The 21,000-nt window shown below is 51.3% G+C and overlaps 1 protein-coding gene and 1 long non-coding RNA gene across 4 annotated transcripts in view; one reads left to right on the plus strand and one right to left on the minus strand.

Moving 5' to 3' along the window:
* Positions 1 to 975: 975 nt before the first annotated feature.
* The window catches only part of ACOX2 (acyl-CoA oxidase 2), a 35,466-nt gene continuing 15,441 nt past the window's right edge, over positions 976 to 21,000 (plus strand). The window contains exons 1-11 of one of the 2 annotated variants that reach the window (XM_081159517.1): positions 976 to 1,064; positions 9,589 to 9,768; positions 10,191 to 10,353; positions 10,565 to 10,716; positions 11,068 to 11,175; positions 13,226 to 13,345; positions 13,683 to 13,798; positions 14,472 to 14,644; positions 16,762 to 16,924; positions 18,507 to 18,697; positions 20,359 to 20,538. In XM_081159517.1, coding sequence (XP_081015643.1) covers positions 9,594 to 9,768; positions 10,191 to 10,353; positions 10,565 to 10,716; positions 11,068 to 11,175; positions 13,226 to 13,345; positions 13,683 to 13,798; positions 14,472 to 14,644; positions 16,762 to 16,924; positions 18,507 to 18,697; positions 20,359 to 20,538 — 1,541 coding nt within the window. In that variant the 5' untranslated portion in view covers positions 976 to 1,064; positions 9,589 to 9,593. Of the gene's footprint in view, positions 1,065 to 2,155; positions 2,224 to 9,588; positions 9,769 to 10,190; positions 10,354 to 10,564; positions 10,717 to 11,067; positions 11,176 to 13,225; positions 13,346 to 13,682; positions 13,799 to 14,471; positions 14,645 to 16,761; positions 16,925 to 18,506; positions 18,698 to 20,358; positions 20,539 to 21,000 lie in introns of those variants that run through there. The other variant, XM_081159516.1, reaches the window with a different exon arrangement.
* LOC308567700 lies at positions 2,949 to 8,665 on the minus strand. 2 transcript variants are annotated; one of them, XR_014000357.1, is made up of 3 exons: positions 8,591 to 8,665; positions 8,264 to 8,371; positions 2,949 to 4,899 (listed from the first exon to the last, which is right to left on the minus strand). It is a non-coding gene; the product is annotated as an uncharacterized lncRNA (long non-coding RNA). The 2 variants fall into 2 exon arrangements; XR_014000358.1 differs by having other exon boundaries at positions 8,525 to 8,609.

Below are 21,000 nucleotides of genomic sequence, written 5' to 3' on the forward strand. Positions count from 1 at the left end.
GGGCAAGAAAGCAGGTCATGAGCTTCTAATTCAGACTAGAATAACTTCCCGAGAGAGGGATCATTTGTGGTGAGATGAAAAGATAAAGAGGAGCTGGACAGATAAGCAGGAGGGGCCGGGGAACAGCAGGAGCAGTAAGAGAGGGCAAGAAGGTTTTCAGTTCAAAAAAGTTATAAATTCATTAGAAGTGGTTGTGAGTATCCTGTCTGGGTTTTTCTGCTCATTCCTGCTGTGATTATCTGTCTCCCAGCAGCCCCAAACCCCAGTCTGGAAGCTTCCCAAAGGCAGAGCACTAGTCCAGTTCAGTTTAGTTTGGTTTTGCTTAGATCATTGTGAACGCTCAAAAATATGTACTGGTCAGTAAACAAATCGATGTATCCTGTATAACCTAGGGCCTCACACCCTGTCCATAAACATCTCACCAGCAGGCTTCCCCGAATCAGAAATTCCACCATCAAACATCAATCTTGGGAATTAAGAAATTCTCTTATGGGGAACCAAGAAAGCTATAATAATCTCAAATTATAAACGACCGGGGCTTTACAGCTTACCAAGAGCTTTCCTTCACACCCTGTAAGTCACAGACAAGGGAAGGGACGCTTGGAGAAAAGGTGAAGTAACTGTCACACCTCGGAATTTGAACCCAGGTCTCTGGGCTCTGGGGGGGGGGGGGCTGAGAGGTTTCTTTATGCAGAGTGCAGTGTGTGCATTCTCCCAGGAGCAGGCCAGGCAGGCAGGAAGAGGAAGAGGAAGAGGAAGACAGCAAGCAGCTCGCAGCTGGCCCTCGCTGAGCTGCCCGGCCAGCTTCAGGCTAAGCTGTCCGTCCTGCTTCATCACGGTCACAGCAATCCTCCCAGGGCAGCTGCCGCTGGGCACAGTGCGGTCACACCCCCGCAAGAGGGAGACAGAGGGCAGGAGTGAGCCCAGCCGGCGGCCGAGGGAGGAGGCCTGCAGGGCAGTACCTCCCCTCCAAGGGAGGGGAAAGGGGCTGGGCTGCTCCCCGGAAGCCTAGGCTTCCGGCTGGAGAGGCCCGGCCAGGCCTGCGGTGCAGACACAGCACAGAGGTGAGTCAGGGGGTCCGGGCTGAGGGACGCGGGGACTGGGAGACCCCTGGCGACTGGACCACCTAAGTAATGACCTTCTCCGCGGCTCCCAGTGACTCTGAGCACTTGCTTTCACTCGACACTTATCTACTAGACTCTACCTTCAGGCCGGGCCCTGTGCCAAGGGTTAGAGCAACAGCATGAAGGTGACAAAGATCCTTGCCCTCTTGGAGTTTACCTTTTAGTAGGGGGAGACAGCAATAAACAGAAACAGAATAAGTGGGTAAATTATCTTGTGTGGTAGGACAAGCCGGAAAAGAAAACGCAGAGCCGAGTGAGGGGGGTTGGGATTTTAAACAGGGTGGTCAAGGGGGCCTTACTGAGAAGGCAACTGATCAAAGACTTAAAAGAGGTAATTACGGAGCTGAGGACTTCTGGGAAAGCATGTCCAGGGAGAGAACACAGCCCTGGCAGAGGCTGGGGGCGAGGGGAGGAGGCAGCAGGAGTTGGAGTAGATGGAACAAGAGGCAGAGAGGAGGTGGGACAGAACAGAGGCTAGGTGGCTTTGCAGGGATCCAGGGGGCCCCATGACCATGCCAGGCCCCTTGTCAGGCCTCCACGGCCCAGCCACCACTTAGAGGTATTGGTTTGGAAGCCTGCATATGAATCCCATTTGCCCCGTGTGGCTATAAAACCTTACAATGTCTCCTCCTTTCCTGAAGCTCCTGTCCTCTCTATAAACCAGTAACAGTACCAGTAGTGATCTGCAGGGTTGTGGCAAAAAATAAAGGGAATCAAAGTGGTGGCACCTGCGGGAAAGGTTTACCGCCTGCCTCCTGTGAGCAAGGCTCTTGGGACCCAAGAAGAAGCAGAGCCAATCCCCAGGCACTCACGGCCTTGGGAGAGGGATGATGGAGTAAATAAGGGCCCTGAAGGGGTGCTGGGTTCTCCCATGGGGTGCTGCCAGGAAGGCTTCTTCGAGGAGGGGTCCCTGGAGGCTGGGGCTGAGTAGGAACATCAGGAGACAGAGCAGAGGCAAATGCAGAAGGAAAGGGAGAGTGTGGGCTCCATTCCACAAACAGAGGGTCAAGGGGCAAATTCCACGCAGGGGAGGAAAACAACATGCAGTTCAAGAGCCCATCCAGCAGCTGGGAGGACAGACAAGGGACACTGAGGCCAGGTGAGAGATGATGGCAGCCTGGGTGGCAGCCACGGGATGGAAGGAGCAGATGGATCTGAGAGACTCGAGCAGTAGAACTGACTGTACCCAGTGGTTGCCTTGCTGTGGGGAGGCCGAGGGTCCGCTGTGAAAGGTGCAGGACCCACCTTGAATATGAGGGACACACAGGAGATCCAGGGAGAACACTTCACAGGCACAGAGCCAGCTTCCTCCTCTGAGCGCCACAGTACCCCTCCAGGCTCACAGAAATGGGCAGACAAGCCCCAGACTGAGGGGACCAGGTGACTGGGACACAGGTTCCCCCAGGAAGCCCCCACGGCAGGGCTATAGCGTGGACATCATGTGCTTTGTGACCAGATCCCATCCAACTCCTGGCCACCTCCAGCTGTGCAGCTAGAGGCCACACACGATCTCTCGAAGATTCATTTTCTTCATGTGCAAACTTCATTGACTTTTCGTGAGGATCTCTCCAGGCAAAACTTGTAACACAAGCTTCAGTGGACAGAATGAGCTTTGTGGTCAGATCCTGTCCAAATCTTGGCGAACATTCCGAACTACCATTTCCTGAGCCATTCCTGCATAAGACACCCAGGCAAGGCCGAAGACACAGCCCAGTGCGCACAGGGAGGAGCGCAGGGTGGAGGGGTGCCGGAGCCAGCCGGCAGGCGAACGAGGACCTGATTGAGGGGGTGAGGATTAGAAAAGAAAGAAAAAGACAAAAGGATGGGATCGGGAGGGCCACAACCAAGGCAGAGCTAAGTTAAGCTGAGTCAGGCTGAGGCCCCGAGTTTATTGATTACCAGCTTTTTATAGTGCACTCAGAACAATACCTAAAGCAGTGAAACAATGCCCCCAGCAGTGACCATTACATAATTTCAATTCCTACATGTCCGCACCTGTTTCCCAAGACAGGATGTCTCCAGGTAGAGCCATAAATCAATTATATAAGACTTCCATTTCCCGCAAGCAGTGATTAATCTTTAAACTACGCTACAGGGGGTAGAGGTGCTAGCTCAACCGACCCACCCTGCGGGTCAACGTGCCAGAGATTTCTCTCTAAGGCGACGCTAGGGTCGGCGAGCCCCTGGAGAGACTCCAGGGCAACACCCTACCAGGGAGACTATTCATGAGGGGCAGCCAGCCGGCTCCCCACATCTCCCCCTTTCTTTTCTAAACTAAAGATTTAGGCTCTAAGGCTTTTGGGCGGGTATGCAGGTGGAGAGTATGTAGTCCTATTTTTAGGACTTTAATATCTCTCAGGAGTGTCTTCAGTATGCAAGGTGTAATTAAGAAGCCAAGGACAACGAGAACAGCCAGTCCGGCCATTCCAAAAATTCCATGTTTCCAATCTGTTGCTGAGAGGAAATGTCCCCTCATTCCATCCACCCAAGATTGCGCCATTACTGCAAGTGAGGTGTCTATTTTAGGTGCTTCCCTTAAGGCCAGAATTTCTTGATGAAGTTGTATTAAGTCTAGAGAGACATTACCATCATGCCAGACCCCTGCTAAATGCTTTTGCACTCTGTCCCAGGGGTAGGAGGAGCTGTTATATTCCTTACGGGTCACACAAATGTGTTTAAAATCAGCATGACAGTCTAAGTCTAGCCGTAGTTTTAAACTTTGCACTTCTCGCCCTATGATGGTAAGGGTGTCATAAAGTGCATTAAGTCTTTCTTCTATCTTTAAATCTATCGCTTCCTGGGTTCCTAGTGCCTGAGTAACATTGGCACTAAGTTGATACACCTGATGCGCTGTTTGTATACTTTGAGACAGCGACACGGCCGCGGTGACACTGGCCGCAATGACGGCCACCAGGGCTGTAATTCCTGCAATAGGGAGGCCGATAAATCTCTTGCTCCGCAGGAGGAGCTCGGTGGTCTCTTTGATTACCTGAAGACCTCTATCATTATACCATTCCCCAGAAACATTTACAGGAATCATTACAAAGGTGGGTTGATACATGACCATAAGTTGATAGTTCAGAGATACATTATACACACAATTACTGAGGGTACAATTATTACATTGGATCTGCCAATATGAGGCTTCCCGAGTAATGTTTAGGGCGCCCACGAGTAGGGCATAGGGCGGCGGGACACAGGCCTGTATATTGCGGAACTGCTGTGTCGGCCCCATAAGGACTGTAGTAGTTCCCCGCTCGTCACCAGTCTGGATGTCTCCCCCCATGGCAGCAACGAGTCGCCACAGTTGAGTCTGAAATGGCCCCTGGTTCACTGACCAAAAGGACTCAGCAAGGGCCTTCCATTCCGGGCCTGCAGCAGACCAATCATGGATTGGGGACCCCCCAGTTGCATTGATTAATATACCAAGTTTCCCTCTACAGTTCATCCAATGTGGTTGTTTTGTATGATTGGTGAAATCAGGTTCACAGATAGGCACCCCTTCCGGGGGATTTGTGGCACTGCCCACAGCGATCTTACTGGGATACCATAGGTCCACATGCCAACGTGTCCAATCTCCATTCTATGGTTCTGCACCATCCTCCTCGTCTGGTCGGTCAGTCGCGCGAGGGTCTCCGTCACCGAGTTCTGGGGCGCTGGGTTCCGTCGAGGCGGGGCTCGGCCGTGCATGGAGAGGTTTCTCATCCGGTCCACGAGTGTTCTGGGACGCGTGTCGTACCAGCCTCTCCGGGAGCCACCTTGGCGCTTCGGCATCCTGTGGAAAAACACACACATGCCCTCGGCCCCATATTAATATCGGATCTGGCCCATGCCAAGCCCCATCAAGCGGATCCTTCTATCTCACCAAGGCTTGGTGCTTAGATGAACTCGGCTGCCAAAGCCGCTGGGCTGCAGAGTGACCTTCAGCATCCAAAATTAAAGAATTAAGAATAAAAAGAGCATGATTTAACTGATTCTGTGGGGTTAGGGGGTACAGCTCCCCCTTTTTTATTTTAATTAATTGATTTTTGAGGGTGTTGTGTGCACGCTCGACTATGCCTTGGCCCTGTGGGTTGTAGGGAATTCCAGTCTTGCTCTGAATTCCGAGTTGGGCGCAAAAATTCTGAAAACGCTGGCTAGTGTAACCAGGGCCATTATCAGTTTTTATTATTTTAGGTTGTCCTATAATGGCCATGCAGCGTAAGCAGTGAGCAATAACTTGAGTACTGGACTCACCCGGTAAGGCCGAGGCTATTATAAAGCCTGAATATGTGTCTACTGTAACATGAATAAATTTTTGCCTACCAAAGCTAGGGATATGAGTGACATCCATTTGCCACAGATGGTTGGGCAGCAGCCCTCGGGGGTTGACTCCATAATGAGGAACAGTAGTAAGAGCAGGACATGTGGGGCAGTCTTTTACTATTTGACGAGCCGCCTCTCTGGTGATTTTGAATTGGAGTCGGAGAGTATGTGCATTTTGGTGGTGTAGGGCATGGGATGCCTGGGCGGCGGGCACTCCGACGAGGTAAAGTCGGGTGGCTTCATCTGCCCGTCTATTACCATCAGCTAAAGGCCCAGGTAAATTAGTGTGGGCGCGGATGTGCCCAAAATAACAAGAGTGACTGCGATTTAAAATGGCTGTTTGTATGGCCAGAAATAATTGTTGAACAGTGGAGTTAGTGGTGCCAATAAAGGGCACAGTTTCAATATATGAGAGCCCTCGGACTACATAGTGACTGTCAGATATGGTGTTTATAGGCCTGTGTGCAAAGTCAATAAGCACCCGACATACAGTAGCCAATTCAATCTCTTGGGCTGAAGAATAGGGGGTGGTCCATCTGACAAGTCGTTGCTCATGCACATAGGCGGCGGTGCCCGATGAAGAGCCGTCAGTAAATACTGTATCAGCGTCAGGCAAAGGCTGGTCCGTCACTATCTTAGGAAAGATAATAGAATGCCTGAGAAAAAACTGCAAAAGTTTATCTGAAGGGTAATGATTGTCCACCTGTCCTGGGAATTCAGCTAGAGCAATGCCCCAAGGTGTGCATTTCTGGAATAACCAGTTTATCTGGGCTTGAGAATAAGGCACTAAGATGGCCGCAGGCTCTCGTCCGAAATATCGGCAAGATTCTTCTCGAGCCTGTTGGATAAGAATTGCCACATGCTCGTAATAAGGGGGTTAGCACTCGAGCAGGTGAAGATGGGAGATGCACCCAGCGGAGTGGGCAGTCCTGCCATAGGACGGCCGTGGGGGAATGGGTGGTGGCCAGGATGCAGGCATACCAAGGCTTGCTATAATCACAGAAAGTCGCCTGCTGTGATTTTATGGCTGTCTCGACCCTTTGTAGGGCCGCCCATCCCGCCTGTGTGAGCTGTCTTGGGGAAGACGGGCTTGAGTCACCCTTGAGAATGTCAAACAGGGGTTTTAACTCTCCAGTAGTTAGGCCTAAATAGGGTCTGATCCAATTAATGTCTCCAAGCAGCTTTTGAAAGTCATTCAGAGTATGGAGGTCATCCACTCTGATGGACACCTTCTGACAAGAAAATAGGTCAGGCTGAAGATGAAACCCCAAGTAAGCAAATGGTGGGTGGCGCTGCACCTTTTCTGGGGAGATAATCAAACCCTGCTTACTCAAGTCCTGTTCAAGGTCTGCAAAAGCCCTAAGCAAGATTCCTTCCTGCTTAGCTGCAATTAATATATCATCCATATAGTGACATAAATAGACAGTGGGATAGATCCGCCGGACTCGGGACAGAGCTGCGGCTACAAATTTTTGACACAAGGAGGGGCTATTTGCCATCCCCTGCGGCAGCACTCTCCACTGGTATCGTTGCATGGGTTCTTTGAAATTTGTTGATGGAACACTAAAAGCAAATCTTTTGCAATCCTGTGGATGAAGGGGAATAGTATAGAAACAGTCTTTCAGGTCAATAATGATTTTGAAAGTATCTCGGGGGATGGCCGCAGGAGTGGGCAGTCCTGGTTGAAGAGCACCCATAATTTCCATAGTCTCATTAACTTTTCTTAAATCCTGGAGCAATCTCCACTTTCCAGATTTCTTTTTAATAACAAATATGGGGGAATTCCAGGGGGAGTTAGAAGGCTCTATGTGGCCCTGCCGGAGCTGGTCCTGCACCAGGTCCCTAGCGGCAGCTATTTTCTCCTCAGACAGGGGCCATTGATCTACCCACACAGGCTGACTTGATTTCCATATTATCTTATCAGCGTGGGTAACAGGAATATCAAAGGCCCCACCTAAAAATACCCTAGGCCAGCGCGACTAGGGCGCGGTTGAGGCTGCAAGGGTTTTGTGATTCCAGTTCCGGCCTTTTCTGTGCTAGGGCAAGCAGGGCACGCTCTCGGGGGTCTAGTATTTTAACCCCTGCCTGTCCAGCGTGCGGCAAGGCAGTCCTCGCTGCAGCAGCACCAAAACCCGTCCCAGGGTAACTAGGGGGGTCATCTGTACCTCCTCTCATCCCGCCAGAGCCTGGACCCTGTAAGAGATCTCTCATCTGCTGTAACATTTTCTGCATCTCCTCCGCGGTAACTGCGGAGGGGGTAGGGCCAGATCTTTTTGTGCATTCCTCTGAAAGGAGTGCAAACTCCCCATATCTCTCTCTCTCATACTCTGCGGCAGCTTCTTCAAGGTCTCCCTCTTCCTTTGGTGTAAGTCTATCAGGCCGACTATTGCCCACAAGGGGCCCCGGCTCAAGCGGAGGAGCGGTGGCCACATCCTCAGAGCGGGGATCTTTTACAGAGTCAGCACGGATCTCTAGGGGAGGATCCATGCGGGTGCCTTCATGGCGTGGGTCAAGGCTATCCCTAACCAAATTCCAAAGAGAAAAAGTTTCTACTGGCATCTTTTGGGGTCCATGAGCCTGAAAATATCCCTGCAAGCGTTCTCCTACCTTGTTCCAAGTTTCTAAACTCACTGTGCCCTCCTCAGGGAACCAGGGGCACACTTCCTCCACAAACTGCAAGAATGTACGCAGTTGCGAGGCACTAACCTTGGCGCCCCTAGAGCGGAGCATTGTTTTCAAGACTTGTGCGAACAGCATTCTACTATTTTCCTGTCCCATGATTTCCTTACTCCCGATGTACTAACCGCTCTCCCTGCTACTACGGTTGCACTTACCGAGCAGCGTGGTACCTCCTCCGAGCGGTGTCCTCTACCGTTGTCCCAGGTTTTCAGGTCCCTGTTCGGGCGCCACTTGCCGGAGCCAGCCGGTAAGCGAACGAGGACCTGATTGAGGGGGTGAGGATTAGAAAAGAAAAAGTCAGACAAAAGGATGGGATCGGGAGGGCCACAACCAAGGCAGAGCTAAGTTAAGCTGAGCCAGGCTGAGGCCCCGAGTTTATTGATTACCAGCTTTTTATAGTGCACTCAGAACAATACCTAAAGCAGTGAAACAATGCCCCCAGCAGTGACCATTACATAATTTCAATTCCTACATGTCCGCACCTGTTTCCCAAGACAGGATGTCTCCAGGTAGAGCCATAAATCAATTATATAAGACTTCCATTTCCCGCAAGCAGTGATTAATCTTTAAACTACGCTACAGGGGGTAGAGGTGCTAGCTCAACCGACCCACCCTGCGGGTCAACGTGCCAGAGATTTCTCTCTAAGGCGACGCTAGGGTCGGCGAGCCCCTGGAGAGACTCCAGGGCAACACCCTACCAGGGAGACTATTCATGAGGGGCAGCCAGCCGGCTCCCCACAGAGGGGCACTGAGTACTTAAGAGGAGTTGCTTTCCTCCACCAAGCAGCCCTGGCTGGCACTCAGCCCTGGGCAGTTCCTCCTGCACACAGGTTCTCAGCACCACCGCGGCTCAGAGCAGCCAGGCCGGACGTGCTGCAGTTCCCCCTCATCCGCAGCGGATCTGTTCCGTGACCCCCGTGGATGCCTAGAACTGCAATAGAGCTGAACTCTCTACACACTGTTTTTTCCTGTGCATATCTGTGATTAAGTATAATTTATAATTAGGCACAGTAAGAGATTAACAGCAATAACTAATAAAATAGAACAATTATAACAATATACTGTAATAAAAGTTACATGGATGTGATCTCTCAAAACATCTTACTGCACTCACCTTTTCACATAAAGTGCTTCCTTTGCATGTCTGAACTGCCATTGTCACTACTCTTGCACTTGGGGACATTATTAAGTAAAATAAGGGTGACTTGAACACAAGCTCTGTGATACCGCGAAACTGAGATGATACTAAGTGACTAACGGATGGTGACATATACAAGGGATGATTCATGTCTTGGGTAGGATGGAGCTGAACTCGAGGGATTTCATTACAGCACTCAAAATGCTGCACAATTTAAAATTTATGAATTGTTTATTTCTGCAATTTTCCATTTAATAATTTTGGACCGCGCTTGACCACGGATAACCGAACCTATGGGAAGCAAAACCTCAGGTAAGGGAAAGCCACCATCTCTCTCCTCAGACAGCATGCAGATCCAGGTGAGGACGGGCGGCCCGGCGCGAGTGTCGATGGGGGACGCCTGGAGCAGGCAGGTGCACCCAGACATAGAGAGTGAGCGGCACCAGCAGCCCTTCGACGTGGAAAGACTCACCAACATCCTCGACGGAGGTGCCCAGAACACTGCGCTCCGGAGGAGAGTTGGTAAGAGGATGGGAACGGAGCTTCTGCTTTGTGCCCATAGCTGTTCTTGGAAGAAGAGTCCTTCACTAGCAGTCCCACCTTCAAATAACAAAGTTTGCCCTCAAAATTCAACTCTTACAGATTCATTCCTTTGCACTCTAAGGCATATTTAACCTGCCAGCATTCCCCGAGCCCATCTGAGGGACAGAAGGAGAAGTCCGAGGCGGCAGACCACCTGGAGGCTGGTCCTTAGGCTGCTGCTGCACAGCTTTGTAACCTTGAGCAAGTCCCCTTCCCAGCTCTGGGCCTCAGTCATCTCATCTGTCAAATGACAGTAATGTCTGACTTCCTTTCCACAGCCATGAGGCAAGTGAGTGGAAAGATGTGAAGGTGCCAGGAACCTCGCTCAGGTCCCTGAGCCCCCTGTTGCCTTTTCCTTGCAGAGAGCGTCATCCACAGTGACCCAGAGTTTAGCCTGAAGGATAATTATTTCATGAGCCAGAATGAGCATTATGAAGCCGGCATTAAGAAGAAGTTCCACCTCCAGAGGGTAGCACAGCGCCTGGGCTGGCTGGAAGACAGTCGTGAATTAAGTTACGCTTACAGGTGCTCACTCCAAGGGCAGCCCCACCAGAGAGGAATTCACCTGGGATCACCCAGAAGCCCCAGCCCCATGAGCTTTTTTCCCCAACAAAGGCAGGACTGACTGGGAAACTAGAACTCAAGGTGCCCCTTCCCTCCTGCACCCTGCTCAGTTGAGGGTCCCTGGGCCCCTGTCTCCAATGAGCTGCTCAACCACAATGTCTCTCCCACACAGAACGCTTTCTGGAGACCTGGCCTTAGGTTTACATTACATCTTCGTGAAAGCTGTCAAGAGCCTGGGCTCAGAGGAGCAGATTGCCAAATGGGTCCCACTCAGCAATGAGTTCCGGATCATTGCAACGTATGCACAGACAGAACTGGGGCATGGTGAGCCAGGGCCCACTCATGTCTCAGGAGTCATAGATTTGTATACTGAATATGAAAGTGTTACAGCAGGTGGCAGTCAAGGATCTGGACAAAGGGGTGGTGACTTTTTCTAACTTATATAATGTGTGAGCTCACGGTGGGGCAAATAGTTCCTTCTGGAAATGTCAGCAACCATCCTTGTCATCAGCTGGCCATGTGTCCCCCACATAGCCCGGGGGGGGAAGGAGAATAGTGCCCATAAGTATAGCTGGGAGGTACCCCCCAGAAACACTGGGGGCTGGTGCCTGCACACTGCTTCCAGGTGGGATTCCCACCCTGGCCCGATGTCTAACTCCCCTCCTTGATTCCAAGGGACGTATCTTCAGGGACTGGAGACTGAAGCCACCTATGATGCAGACACCCAGGAGTTTGTGGTGCACAGCCCCACAATAACTGCCACCAAATGGTGGCCGGGTGACCGTGAGTATCCACCCACTGCCCAGCCCCATCTGTCCCCAAGGAGAACAAAGCTGGATGGCAGAATATCACTGGCTTTGATGCCCAAAAGACCTCAGAGAGATTCCCTGCACTAGACTAGTGGCCTCCGGCAAGTTAATTCACTTCTCAGAGCCTCAGGTTCTTACTCTGTAAAATGTGAAGGATTTCATCAGTGAGTGGCTGAGATTCCCCAGAGGAACTTGGAAGTAACTGAGGAAGTCGACCCAACCTTTGGGGGATGGGGCCAAAGCCTCTCTCACACACGCTGCCCCACACAGACACACACGTGTGCATGCACAGAACACACACACTCCCCACAATCCCAGTTTCTCTCATCTCCCAAAACTTGCCACCAGCCAGAGCACAGGGCGCTGGGATTTCAGTGAGAGAAACAGCCCTCCCTGCCCCTGCTCCAGATCCACCACCAGGCCAATCAAGCCATCGGCACTTCCCATGGCCACCGGGTGGCGTCCACCTGGTGCTTCCCAGAGGCTCAGTGACTGGCCAGGCCCCAAGGAAGCAGTCTCACCCCAAGGAAGGCCCTCTTCCTCCGATTTGAGAATACACTTCCAAGGACACATCTGTGGTAGTTGGGGACCCATTAGGGAATGCTTATACAGAAAAAATATATATACAATGAATTGACGGAGAGGTGAGAGACTAACAGAGGGAGGAGAAACAGAGGCAAGAGAAATAAGAGAGGGACATGAGAGAGCAATGAGGGGACAGAGAGAGAGAAAGACAGACAGAATGACTCCTGTCAAAACTGCAAAGAAAAGTAACCCACCTTTGAAATCAGGCAGAGTTCAAATCCCAGCTCTGCCTTCTCCAGGCCAATAACCTTGAGCTGTCACTCAGCTCTATGAGCCTGTTTCCTTATCTGGAAAATGGGACTCAGCACCCTGCCCTGTAAGAACTGGAGACCACCAGCACAGGGTCTGGCACCACCTGGATTTTGATAAATGGTAATTAACTGTATTTATTATAATTAGGTTGATGGCAGAGTAATTTATTAATAGGTTTTTGAGGACAGAAAAAACAAAAAGCTTGTTCATTTCACTGTGCCTTTAGCTAAATTTATTTGGCTCTTTGGGGGGGTCCCCCTCTCTGTGATCAGTGACTTTCCAAGGTGCCCAGCAGCTGGGGTAGACGCAGCAGTGAGCACATCTCCCTGTGCCTCTGCGCCATGTTCTTGCCGCACATCCTCACAAACATACCTGTCTCCTTGATCCCCCCCACAAAAGACTCAAGGGCTCCCACTTCAGTCAGAAAACTGTCATAGAACCAAATTTTTATAGATGCCCAGCTTCCCCAGCTTGTTCCATTTGGGCTGTTTGCATTAAAATCCATAGCCTCTGTCAGGCTTTGACTTTGGAAGGAGCACCCAAAGGATGTGGACAGGTTGGGTCCCCTCGGTCTCCATCAGCCTCCTTGAGCCTCCCTACCCCATGGGGGTCTTGCCTACGTAATTATAAGGGGCTTGCTATGCAAACCTGACATTTAGACACAAGCCCCTATACCTCCAGCCACCAAATGGCTCTCCGTAAATCCCTCCAACCCAGTGTATTCTAGAATCAGACACTCACATTAAAGCTCTTTGGATGGTTCTTTCATTTCCAATAAGTCAAGGCGATATGAGTTGAGGGGTACCCTGAATAAGCATCCCTTTGTGTCCTGCATGCTACCTCCTCCTTGCTCAGCACCCCCCTCCCCCATGCCCATCCAGTCCTCAAGCTTCTGAGCATGCTGTTCCCTCTGCCTTCACACCCTTCCCCATGTGACTCCCCTGGAAAACACCCCTCATCCTCAGAGCTCCTTATGGTCCTCCCCTGACCTACATCCTCTAAGGCAGATCAAACCAACCCCATCCAGCCTCATAAAGTGCCCTTCCCTTCCCTATGCCACCATACTGGTCTTCCTAACCCATTATAGACTGGCGCACATCCAGGTTCCTGGTGGGGTTAGCCTGCTCTGTACACCAGGGCCTCACATACCAGGGATCACACTCTGCCTCTCCTCTCTCTGCCCTCAGTGGGACGGTCAGCCACCCACGCCCTGGTCCAGGCCCAGCTGATCTGCTCGGGAGTCCGGCGGGGCATGCATGCCTTTATTGTGCCCATCCGGAGCCTCCACGACCACACCCCACTGCCAGGTAAGCTCATGCTGCTCCCTCCAGGACCCCAGCCAGAAGGAGACCCCCTACCAATGCTGCCTGCCTGAGGGCTTCAGAACTCCCTGGGGAAAGCTGGGACATGTCACCCTTGGGCAGGGAGGAGTTTAGTTGGACAGACCTAATGCTAATTAGCTCAATGATCTTGAGCAAGATTCAGCATCTGTCTGACCCTCAGCCTGGTCACCTGTAAGACAGGTGTAATAACCCAGTGTCACAGGCTGCTGTGAGGCTCAGGAGCTGCAGTGTGTATGTGTGTGGTGCCTGGCACACAGCAAACACTCAGTGGACCCACATTCCCAACTCTATCTCCTTCTAGGAATCACTGCTGGAGACATTGGGCCCAAGATGGGCTTTGAGCACATAGACAATGGCTTCCTGAGACTGGACCACGTGCGGATCCCCAGGGAAAACATGCTGAGCCGCTTTGCACAGGTGGGGGTCTGGGGAGTCTGCACTGCCTGGAGAGTGGACGGTGGCCCTCCCAGGCTGCTCCTGGCCCTGGGTCCTCCTCTACTGAGCTGAGTTTGGGACACTTCTCCCCCAGAGAGTCTCTGGTGTCCCACAGACCTGGGTAAAACCCCAGCTTAGGAGCTGTGTGATCTTGGGCAAGTCTCTTGGCCTCTGAGCCTCAGAGTTCTCTTGGGTAAATGATCACCTCATTAGGTGGCAGAGCAGTCATGGGATGGGGCAGCAAGGCAACCTGAAGAGAAGAGGGATGGGGCTGAGGATGACATGCGTATTTACCTACAGTGAGGCCTCGACACAACCAACCACTTAAACAGGCACCAGCCAAGTGGTGGAGAAAGTTCTAGAGGTCCACATTTTGTGAGGCATTACCTTTAGCTGTGGACTATGGGCTGGTCCAGGGTGTCCCAGGCTGACCCACACTTGAGGCAGTGGCTATTTAGCAACAAGCACAGATGTTTCACTTTTAACAGCAGCATAGTCATACGAGCACATTTTGGCTGATGACAGCCAGGTGTGTCGGCTCTGGGTAAGTGGTTTGAGGACTGTGGTTCCCATAGGGCATGGAGGACCACGGTTCTGGGTGTAGGCAGGCTGAGGAGCCTGGGCTCAGACCCAGCACTTGTCCTTGGTCTACCAGGTCTTGCCAGATGGCACCTACATCAAGCTCGGAACAGCACAGAGCAACTACCTTTCCATGGTGGTGACGCGGGTGGAGCTGCTGTTGAAAGAGATCATACCTCTGCTGCAGAAGGCTTGTGTCATCGCCATTCGCTACTCAGTCATCCGCCGCCAATCCCAGCTCCGGCCCAGGTAAGGGGTGCCAAGAGGCTGGCCAATGCAAGCAGGGCTACCTCTCAGTCCCACAGTGCCTGGCCCTGACAACATCCCCTCCACCAGAGCACAGTGCTGAGAATAGGCATTACCCCTCAACACACACACACATCTATCTGGACCTGGCCTATCTGGTCTGTGGGGTCTCTACCTGCTCCCCCTAATTCCAGCTGATCAGCTGGCCTGACCTGTGTCTGTCAAGTGTTTGGCTGCATTGGGCTGGGTGATCATGTGTCTTTGGCCCTGTACCACCAGACCCAACTCAGTCTGTCTGAGTCTAACTAGGTCCTCTACAGCTGTGTCTGGGTCAGCCGATTGCCAAGCTGCAGGTGACTGTGGCTCCTAAGTGGGTTCTGACAGGGGGTGAGTAATCATCTTTGTCAAAGCCCAGCTGTCACATCAGACTCCACAGGCTGAAGTGGGTTCTGTCTGGCTGTGAATGTCAACATCCAACTGTGGCGTGTCCAAGTATGGATCCATTTCGTTGTATACGGACGGCTGTGTTAGGCTGACACTTCTTCCACTCCTTGCACCAAATAGCAAAGGCTGAGTGTACCGTGTACCATCTATTTAACATGTGCACATGTATACGTGTGCATGCACATACCTGCACGCGCACACACAGTTGCCAGATTTAGCAAATAAAAACACAGGACTATCAGTTACATTTAAATTTCAGATAAACAACAAATCATTTTTCAGAATATGTCCCAAATGGACACACCCAGGATGCAGCAAATGCAGCCTGGGCATGTGGTGTCACAGGTTGAGCACAGGAAGAGAGGCTACAGCTGGGCAGAGGGCAGAGCTGGGCACAGAGGCCAGAACTGGGAAGAGGGCAGAGCTGGGCACAGAGGACAGAGCTGGGCAGAGCTGGGCAGAGGGCAGAGCTGGGCACAGAGGACAGAGCTGGGCACAGCAGAACTGACTGAATTTGTGGTGCTGAGGGACAGACTTCAACCTGGCAGCTCCTGTCCCAACTCTGCTCAAAGTCCTTTGCCCTCTCTGGGTCTCAGCTTTCCCACTTGTAGAGTGCAGAGTGACATAATCAGGACTGGACCTTGGGGCATCCAGTCCAGGAGTCTGGTGGTGTTTCATGCCATCAGCTCAAGGATCCAGGAGTCCAATGCAGAATGGACTGAGGGTCGGATGCCAGGCAGACCTGAGGGCCACACTCAGCTCGGCCACCTGGTAGTTGCAGGAGCATGGCTAGCTGTCCCACCTCTTTGTCCCTCAGCTTCCTCATCTACAAAGTGGGGGCATTACAGCAATGGTCTTTCAGTGTGGTGTTGAGGATGAAATGCAATAAAGCATGCCCGGCCCTTGGCCCGGGGTCCTTTCCTCTGGGCCTCAGAATGCTGGGCTGAAGGTGTCTGCTTGGGAGAACAGGGACACTGGAAAGGAGTGCTGATGATGTCCTGTCTGGAGCCCAGTTTTCTAGGTTGCAGAAGTGTCCCAGGATGGTTATAATATACATGTCCAGGTGAGGGGCTACTGGCCTAAAGAAGAGACTCCAGGTTTCCCCCCATCAACCATGGGAGGCTTCTCACTGTCACGCCTTCTTCCAGTCCACAAACAGCTACTGCAGGAATAGCCACACATGCTGGACACAGTCTCAGGGCAAGGACGCAGCAATGAACAAGGCAGATACAATGCCTACCTTGGGACCCCACCAGGCCTGAGTTTACATCCTGTTAGTGATTAGGCGCAACGTACTTCCCACACCCAGCAAGTGCACCAGGGTAGTGAAAGGTCAAGGTTCAAATCATCAGGTATACAGGGCCACAGCCCTCACCCAAAACCCTTAGGACCATGTGTGTTAGAATTCAGAACTTCCCAGATTTCAGCAGGATGTGCTGTGATTTTTGTAAACCCCACCCACTAGGGGGCAGCACCCATAAGCAAATGTCAGTATTTCTGCAATAATAAGAGTGGTTATTCATGTTAGGTGGAATTTTAAAAGATTATTACTGGCCTCAAGTCCTTTGGGTCAAGTTTTGTAGTGAGACATGAAAACTGCCTGTTTTTAGGCTTTATGGCCTTGGGACTCTGGGAAGGTGAACAGCTTCTAACCCTTCCACTCTTCTTGCCCCCAGCGACGGGGAGGCAAAAGTCTTGGACTACCAGACGCAGCAGCAGAAGCTCTTTCCTCAGCTGGCCACGGCCTATGCATTCTACTTCCTGGCGAGCAGCCTCCTAGAGTTCTTCCATCAGTCCTACAGTGCCATTCTGAACGGAGACTTCAGCCTCCTGCCCGAGGTACCTGCTGTCTGCTGTGGGCAGGAGCCGGAGGGCGGCTGAAACTGTTCTGCTGGGTCTCCCTCCCTGGGCTTCTTCCACTTTCTCCTTCCCCAGCCTTCCAACATCCCATTGCACCCAGGGGGAACTACCCCGACATAGAAATCCACCCCAGTATGAGCTCCAAAAAGCTCCAAAAATGTTAGAGGAAATAATCACACATAGTATACAGAACGCAGATGTGCAATCTCTGATGCATATTTAAAACCCCAAAAGCTCTGAAAACTAAGAGTTTAGAACTCATTTGGTGACATGTTGGACCTGAACTAACCTGATTTATCCCACTGAGTGTGATAGCTTTCGCAGCAGAAATGTTAACGTGTGTGATCACTAAGGTTGCCCAGACTCCTCTTAGGAGTGTTACATATAATCAGCCTTAAGTGGTCTGCTTTACCTTTCTAAAATTAAAAAAATTATTCTGATTCTAAGACACAGGGTCTTGGATAAAGCTCTGTGAACTTGTGTGTACCCTTGTGTGTACACTGAGGCTCAGTCTGTGCAGGCCCCTAATTTTTGTGTTTTTCTTTCATGTTTTTATTGATTTCAGAGAGAGGAAGGGAGAGAGATAGAAACATCAATGATGAATCAGCGATGGCTGCCTCCTCCACGCCCCCTACTGGGGATTGAGCCCACAACCCAAGCATGTGCCCTGACCAGGAATTGAACCATGACCTCCTGGTTCATGGGTAGACGCTCAACCAGAGCCATGCCAGCTGGGCAGGCCCTGTGCTTTATAAGCATCGCTTCATTGATCCTTAACTGCATAGCAGGCACCATTCATATCCAATCTACAGGTGAGGAAATTGAAGTGCAGGGAGGTTAAGAGATACAAACTTCCTCCCAGGACTTGAAAGTCTTAAGATGGTTAGGGGCCCGGACAGGCATGGCTCAGCTGTTGAGCATCGATCTAGGATCCAGGAGATCAAGATTCAATTCCCAGTCAGGGCACATGCCCGAGTTCCGGGCTCAATCCCCTGTCAGGGGCGTGCAGGAGGCAGCCAATCAATGACAACTCTCTCTCATCCTTAATGTTTCAACTCTCTCTCTCTCCCTTCCTCTCTGAAATCAATAAAGATATTTTAAATTTAAAAAAAAAAAAAAGATGGTTAGGAGCTTTCAAGAACCAAAAACTCAAGCCAGGTCAGTACCTGGTAGCCCATTCTACAACCCAGGACAGTAGGTTCTTGGTGGACTTCCATCCTCACAGGCCAGCTCTCCAAAACCTCTGCTTGCCAGCAAAGTCCGTAACTCCTGGATGATGGTGAGCCCCTCCAGAAGCACCTTTCTCCAAGACCCTGCAGACCCTGGAGACCCTGGCCTGCAGGGCTTTCCTTTGTTCTTATTGTTCTCACAGCAACACTGCCTCATTCTGTGACCCTCTGCAAGTCACATAATTTCCCTGAATCTCCACCTTCTCATTCACAGAGTTGTGAATGGAGGAAACAATTCTTGCCTCAGTATACAGCAGGTGCTCACTGAGTGGTAAGCATGGTGCTAACTGGAGGACCCCCTTCCATCACCTGCCCCTCTCCGGTTCTTGCAGCTTCATGCACTGAGCTCAGGTCTAAAGGCCATGGTATCAGACTTCTCCACCCAGGGAGTCGAGCTATGTCGCAGGGCCTGCGGCGGACACGGCTACTCAAAGCTGAGCGGCCTGCCATTTCTGGTCACCAGGGTGACAGCCTCCTGTACCTATGAGGGTGAGAACACCGTGCTCTACCTGCAGACAGCCAGGTAAGGCTGAGGCTGGCAGGGCCTCCTCTGCCTGGCCCCTGGGCGCTGCTGCTTGGCTTGAAGCAGCTATATGATGTCCACATTGGGAGCAGACTTTGGGGAGTGCCATTTGGGGACTGTCCAACTCCCACAATATGTCTCCAAACCATCCACTTCTCCCCAGACTCACTGCAGCTCCCAGAGGACCCTGTCCCGTCACCTGGACAACAGCATCAATCTCCCCACTGATGCTTCCACCCACTTCAGTCCTTTTTTCACAGGCAGCCAGAGGCATCTTTTCAAAGCCTAGAGAAGATCACATCTTTCCCTTGCTTAAAATTCTTCAATGGCTTCCCACAGCTCACAGGAAAATGCCTCACTCCACACTTCAGCCTCCAAGGTCTATGATCTGGCCCCTGCCCCACTCTCCATCCAGCTCTTGCAGCCTTCTGCCTCTGCTCACTCTGCCAGCCATACATTTCTGCTTCCCACCACAGGGCCTTAGCACTCCTCCTCCCCCTAAAACTCTCTGCCCCCAGTTTATTGTACGGCTGGCTCCCTCTCATCCTCCAGGTCTCACCTAAAACGCCGCCTCCCTCAGAGTCCTCCCTGACCTCTACATCTCCCCCCGACCCAACCCTTCAACACTGTCCTGTCTCGTTGGAGCAGTTATCACAATCTGAAAGTGTCTCTGCTTGTGACCAGGAGCTTTTCCCCAAGCTTAGCACAGGGCCTGTACACAGGAGACTCCATACGGAGAAGCAGGAAGGAGTGGCTGAGTTGACCTCCTCCCAGCAGGAGGTGTCTTTCCATCTCTCTCAATCTAGGGGGTTTCAGGTCTCTTGGCTGACAAGGCCTTTTCAGGTTCATCTATTCTCAGGTGACCAAACAGGGCAAGTACTTCTCCATGCAGGAAGGGTTTATTGGCAAATATTCTATATAACATTTCTTGGGATTTTTTAAAATATGTACTATTTATTGGGGGCTTTCCAAAATTACAAAAAGAGTATGACATCATGTACTAGAATTCTGTGCCCCACACTGTGCCAGACACTTTCAGCCAAGTATTATTAACCTCACCTAGAGATGGACACGCTGAGGCTGAGGGAGGTGAAGTAACTTCTACAGCATCACCTAGGTCTCAGTAGAGCTGCAGGGAATCAAGGTGGTCTGAGCCCAGAGCCTGTAATGGCTGCATTATCATCAGGAAGAGCTAAGAGTCGCCTGTAATCTTCCCATTCCTATCAGCATTCTTATACATATATATATCCTTCTTTATTCAGCTATGAAAAATTTCATTTTCTCAGTCACTGTACAATTCATCACAAATTCCCAAACCTCAAGATCCTAACCAAAAGAAAGGATTCTGTTTGCTCAGATATCAAAAGGGTTTATGTTCAGGGTCTGCAAGGTCTACGCAGCTCCATAGCTCCAGGCCCGTTTCCCTGTGAAACTAGAGCCTTGGTGCATACCTCCCTGAGGGCCTCACAGCAGGCTGGCTGGGGGGTGGGATGGGGGTGCTTTGGAGTGAAAAGTAACCATCAGGGGGGACTGGGCAAGAATCTGGGTGGCCCTGGTTCTCCCATAGGGGACATAAGAGTGCATGTCTCTGGGAGAGAGGGGTGCTGGGCTGTCCCACAATGCTCCCCACCGTCTCATGTGCCTCCACCCCCATCCACTAGGTTTTTAATGAAGAGCTACCTGCAGGCTCAGGCGTCCCCTGGCTCCGCATCGAAGAGGTCTCTCCCTCAGTCTGTTGCATACCTGACTGCACCTGACCTGGCCAGGTGTCCAGCCCAGAGGGCAGCTGACTTCCTTCACCCAGATGTCTATACCAGGGCGTGGGCACATGTGGCAGTCAGGTAAGCCATAGCTGAAAAATCAGCCATCCCACTTGGGGGCAGGCTCCTTCCCATACTAGGGCTTTTGAGACTGTATACTCTTCCAGAAATCCACCCCCTTCCCCAACCTCCCCCGCCCTCTCAGCTCTTGCCACCATGGGCAGAGAGAAGGGGAAGTCACACCCCTCAGCCAAGGACCACCATCCTTTCCCCATTCTGGTCAGGCTGGTAGAAGGCCATCACCTCTCTGGCCAATGTAAGGGTATTTTTAAACCTTTAGGTTCTTGTTGATTTGCAACACAAAGAATATACCCACATGTGAATACCACAAATAGATCAGTATGTAAATACCAATAAACAAAGCAAAACTCGTATATTTGAAATATCCCACAATCTAAAAATTCTCAAAAAGATGACTATATCAAGGGATAGAATTAGTTTATTTCCAGGGTTTAGTAGGCCCCAGGGAACAGGATAAGACAA

Source organism: Miniopterus schreibersii (assembly GCF_964146895.1).
Source record: "Miniopterus schreibersii genome assembly, chromosome: 15".
Classification (NCBI taxonomy): Eukaryota; Metazoa; Chordata; class Mammalia; order Chiroptera; family Miniopteridae; genus Miniopterus; species Miniopterus schreibersii.